The 5212-nt window shown below is 52.1% G+C and overlaps 1 protein-coding gene across 1 annotated transcript; it reads right to left on the bottom strand.

Moving 5' to 3' along the window:
* Window positions 1-912: 912 nt before the first annotated feature.
* AVPR1A (arginine vasopressin receptor 1A) lies at window positions 913-4009 on the bottom strand. Its single transcript, XM_065653109.1, has 2 exons — window positions 3004-4009; window positions 913-1196 (listed from the first exon to the last, which is right to left on the bottom strand). The coding sequence occupies exons 1-2, from the start codon at window positions 4007-4009 to the stop codon at window positions 913-915; spliced, it is 1290 nt and encodes a 429-aa protein (XP_065509181.1).
* Between the last annotated feature and the right edge of the window lie 1203 nt (window positions 4010-5212).

Here is a 5212-nt window from a genome sequence, read left to right on the forward strand (position 1 = left end):
GTGGCTCGATCTTAGCTGTCTTAGTGAAGAAAAAAGATGCAACTCTTACCCATTAAGCAAGTGGCTCTCATAGTGATGATGAGTTTTCGTGGTGCATGTGTTTGTAAAAGCACTGAGCTAGTCATAGCTTATCATACTTATTTATCAATATATTTTAAAAATTAATTTAAAAAAATCAAGGTAGACGCAACAACACACACAAAAAAATGCTGTATAGCTCTTATCAACATGGAGGAGGAAATGTCACCCTAAAAATGAAACCCCGCATTACACATACAGACATTGACAGCACTGAAGGATTTGCCTTCACAAATGCTATTAAATGTAATTAAGTGAGAATTGTTAGACCTTTACAAAACAAAGGAGCGTGATCAATTAAATTCTTTATAACTCACAGACTGTCTAACCATGTTCCTTATCTGGACAGTCAGGACTTTCTCCCAACTCTTTTCTTTTTGTGTTCAACACTAAATTGTGATCTTGCTCATACCATCTTCTTTCCCCGTGACTTGTCAGACAATCATGAGAAGTTTTAGGCATTAACACTAGAGAGCGGAGTTACCCCAACACAAGCCAACTCCACTATTTTCACTGCTTTGCACAACAAGCAAACAATGCACTTAGCAAGTATTTTAGAAACAATAAAATAAAATAATAAATTCTATTTAGAAAAATAATTGCTTTATTGTTGTCACACCTTCCTGGTCAGTGGCCCAAGTCTTAAATACCTTTCAGAAAATAATTTACACGCTGCAGAATAGCTTATTGAGTAACACAGCCTGTTGTGTCTCATGGCCATCTTAGTCACTCCTTGTTGCCACGAACGGTGCCTTTGCCCAGCGCAAGGTGCTGTGCGTGACCTTCCCAAGCGCTGTCACGGGGCTCCAAGCCCTGCCTGCCCCAGGGCCTGTCTCAGGTCGGGATGGGGATGAAGCTGGTGGATTTGGAGTGGGGAGACTCTCTCCAGGTGTTCAGGCTGTGGGTTGGACTCCTGTTGTTGGTATATGAAGTCTGTCGCCTGCTGTTGCTGTTCGAATCTTCTTTACTCAGCGTCTGCTTTATTTTTTGGCAGCAAGGGAAGCTCCGTATGCAGTCTTGCAGGAGGTGCCCACTGAAGAACATGTAGATCCAGGGGTTACAGCAACTATTCAGACTGGCCAACAGAGCCGTGACGGTAGTCGCGGTGTTTTCAGAATCTGTGGAAAGGAGGGAAGAAAGCGGTTTAATCATCAAAAGAACATTTGCACCGTTCAGTCAATTGCTTCATTAACTGTTGGACTTATTTTTTTCAGTTACTGAATAGTTCTATTTTTTAAAGTTAAGCAGCAGCATTTGAAAGGAATAATGAGCACATAATCAGGAAAGTTCTTATTTATGTAAGGCTGTCATTGAAATCAATGAGACTTCAAAAAGCTGTGACAGAAGAAGTTATGGGGCAATCCATACAAAATAATCCTTTAGTCCTGTTTTCACTGATGTTTAACCATGTGTTGACAAGCTCATGCTTTAAATACTGAACAGCTTTTATTCAGACTTTTGTTTTAAAAATTGATTACCCTGGGAGGCAGTGGCAAAATTCCCACCGATTTCCCACCGCTTTCAATAATACTGGATTTTGCTGTATACATTTGCGTGATGAAAAGTGTTGAATGCTTAAGTAACTACTGGGTTGTGAATAAAATCTGGATTTCAGAGGTTGAACAAATTTTACTTAACGAAAACGTGGAAGTTAGCACTATGCCATAAAACAGTTACAGTCTTCTACCCTCAATAACTAGGTAAATTTAAGTACATATCTAGCCTAATCAATATTAGTGAACTTTCTTTGTAAATAATGAATGTGCAAAGAAGTATAATTGCTGTGTTACACAGTTCCATAAGATTTAAATAATTTCTTCAAACAAACTACAAAATACCCATCTGTTCAGTTAGGTTTGCATTTATTTTGAAGTAAAAAAATAAAATAAAATCTATTTGTACACTGCAAGCCTTTATTTCTCTGTAGACACCTGCATTTCAGGCTTGACTTTAGTCCTATGTTAGGGGCAATCAGTGATCTCACTACAGTAAGTGACAAATTGGGGATATTAAAAAAAATCAGGAAATTATGAATTCCGACATTCTGACTTGCTGCTTTCTCATTATGAGGAAACAGGGTATATGCTACTATGTTGCCTGTCATTGCCTATGTAACGACTTTTAAATTCATTGATTATTTTCAGCCAGATTTAACAGATGCACAGGTATCTCCAAAATACTAAATTGCCACTGTTTCATGAGAACTGGTGGCAGATAAAGGAGCTACTCAGAGGTGACTGCCCTGTTGAGAGGAAGGATTCAGGGTGTGCTCAGCCCCATTATCAGACATGCAAGGCAGTTACAGGAAAGAAGGCTTAGTAAGTTCCCTGCTCATGTAATTACTTTTTATATACGTATGTGTATGCTTGGCAATAACACAAAAGGTTTCTGAAGTTTTACTAATCATCAGCTTCAAGTGGAAAAACATGTCGCTGGTTCAAATTATCGTCGCAATTATTTCAGTTCCCATCCGCTAATTTCGCTCTGGGTGAGATCGCAGAGGCTGCGGCTCCTTCCCGGGGGCCCAGCTGCCGCCGGCAGCCGCACCGCTCCGCCTGCTCCCGGGACTGGTGGAGCCGGAGCTCCCGCGGCCGCCCCGTCCGGGAGTGCGAGCGCTGCCGGAGGGGCGGCCCCGGGGACCTGCTCGCCTCGCCGTGCGAAGGCGGCTGCGGAACGGGGGGCGTTTAGCAGCTATTTCCCGGAGGGCAGAGGGGTTCGTTAGCGGCACGGCGCAGGGAGGGAGCGTCCCGGTCCCGCTCTCGCCTTCCGCGCCCATCTCCCCGCACGCTCGGCTTAGGACTGCGCACCGCCCCGGGAAAGCCGGCTCCGGCTGCGCCCCCGGAGGACCCCAAGGAATGACAGTGCGGCCGGGGGAAAGCGGCGTCGTGCCCTCCCGGTACCCGCCGGGGCCTCCCCGTCACCTACCGACCCACGGGAAGCGCTGGTCCCAGACGGACCACATCTGGATGGTGAAGAAGGGCGCCCAGCAGATGACGTACGCCGAGACGATGACGAAGGTCATCTTGACGGTGCGGATCTTGGCGCGGGAGATGGTCTTGACGCTGCTGACACAGGGGGCGAGCAGCAGCCCCCGCCGAGGGCCGCCACCGCCCGCCCGCCGCCCGCCGCCCGCCGCCGCCTCCCCCGGGCGCGTCTTGCCTCGGACGTTTCGCCAGATGTGGTAGCAGATGAAGCCGTAGCAGGTGACGAGGATGAGGACGGGCGCGACGAAGATGCCGCCGGTGATCCAGGTGACGTAGGCGCGGGGCCCCCAGGGCATGATGAAGTGCGCCCAGCAGTCGTAGACCTGCGAGCCGCGCTCCACCTCGCTGAGGGAGAAGATGAAGTACTGCGGGGTGCTGAGCAGCAGGCTGAGCGCCCAGGCCGCCGCGATCATCCCGTAGGAGCGCTTGGTGGGCTGCTGCAGCGTCTTCAGCGGGTGGCAGACGGCGATGTAGCGGTCGGCCGTCATGGCCACAAGCATGTACGCCGAGGCGAACATGCCGAAGACTTGCAGGTGCTTGACGACGCGGCAGAGCCCGTCGGGGCCGTGGAAGCGGTGGGTCACCTCCCAGCAGAGCTGGGGCAGCACCTGGAAGAAGGCCACCACCAGGTCGGCCAGGCTGAGGTGCCGGATGAAGAGGTGCATGCGGGACGCCTTGCGGGGCGTGCGCCGCAGGGCCAGCAGCACGCTGCCGTTGCCCACCACCGCCACGGCGAAGGTGACGGCCAGCACGGCGATCTCCAGCTTCGCCAGCTCCTCGTCCCGCCCGAAGGGGTCCCAGCCGTCCAGGCTGCCGTTGGGCGACCCCGACCACGCCTCGGGGCTGGGGCTGCTGTCGCCGCCGGGCTCCGTCGCCCGCCACCGGCTGCCGTTCCCGGGCGAGGGCGCCGCCCGGGAGGAGCCGGCGCCGCCGCCGGCGAGGCGCATGGAGGGGGCTGCGCGGCGGGGCCCGGCCCGGCCCGGCTCGGCTCGGCTCGACCCCCGCACGCCCGCTCGGCCGCCGCCGCCTCCCCGCTCAGGCGGCGCGGAGCGCCGGGCCAGGTGCCTTTATCCCCCGCCGCGGGAGGCGAGGCGAGGGGGGAGCTCCCGTGCCAGTGGCTGCCCAGCGCCTGACGCCAGCCCCCTCCTTCCCCCGGCGGCCGCCGCCGCCCCGTCCGCGCCCGCCCGCCCCCGCCAGTGCAGGGAGGCTCGTCCCGCCGCGCCCCCGGAGGGGAGCGCCCCGCCGACGGACCGGGGCCGCCCCGACTAAAAAAAGTGCTGCTCCGAGGGGGAAGGGGTCCGCCACCCCTTCGCTGCCTCCGCGGGGCCCGGCGGCGCGGGGAAAGGACAAGGGGCAGCGGGAAGAGCTGGTCGGAACGAAACGTTGCACCAGGAGGGCTCCCTCACGGTCTCTTAGAGCAGCACTTAAAAGTTTAATTGAGAATAAAACTGTTGCCTTAACCACGCAAAGCAGGTGGAGGTCTCTCAGTATTGATCCGCTCGGCCCCGAGCCGGCTTCTACCCAAGGCTAAGGGGGTGGTGGATAAGAAGAGCAGCTCTGGATCTAACAGGGGTCTCATCTGGGCCTCTGGCATTTCGCAGTCTCGCTGGGATGAAGTCCAGCGAAGCGAATCCTTAGAAAAAATAGCACAGAGTTTGAAAGCAACTCACTAAGCTTAACGTTTTGAAAGGTTTCAGGATTTCACCTAGGACAACAAACATCCTCCAGATGTTAGCATATGGTTCTAAAATTCACGTTTCTGCAAGTACAATCAAAACCTCCTCGTTTCCTAGAGGGTTTGTGGCAGTGGGTCAGTTAAATCTCTGTTTAAACACATTCGAACTAAAGAGTTTTCTTCCTATTGGTATAGTGGACTTGCTGCAAATTCTTGTCCCACTGTCAGGAGTGTGGATTTACAATCTGATTTCACCAGAACCTGAATTTGACCACTCATTTAGAAACTGTTTCCTTCAGTCACAAAAAATGCATAAGATTACAACAAAGAAATATTACATTAGATGCCAATCCTACTTTGGTTTTTATAAAAATCTCTGGGTCTGCTCACAAGTGATTGCATTTAAATTTACTTGCTAAAAATATGTGGGTTTTTTCCTACTGGTTTTGTGGGGAGAAGGAAAAAGGGTGAAGAA

The sequence above is a fragment of the Caloenas nicobarica genome, chromosome 1 (genome assembly GCF_036013445.1).
Source record: "Caloenas nicobarica isolate bCalNic1 chromosome 1, bCalNic1.hap1, whole genome shotgun sequence".
Taxonomy (NCBI): domain Eukaryota; kingdom Metazoa; phylum Chordata; class Aves; order Columbiformes; family Columbidae; genus Caloenas; species Caloenas nicobarica.

Coding starts and splice junctions, on each gene's coding strand:
- AVPR1A (XM_065653109.1), bottom strand. CDS start 4,009: ATGCGCCTCGCCGGCGGCGGCGCCGGCTCCTCCCGGGCGGCGCCCTCG. Junction 1,197..3,003: donor CCAGCGCTTCCCGTGGGTCG/GTAGGTGACGGG, acceptor TCCTTTCCACAG/ATTCTGAAAACACCGCGACT.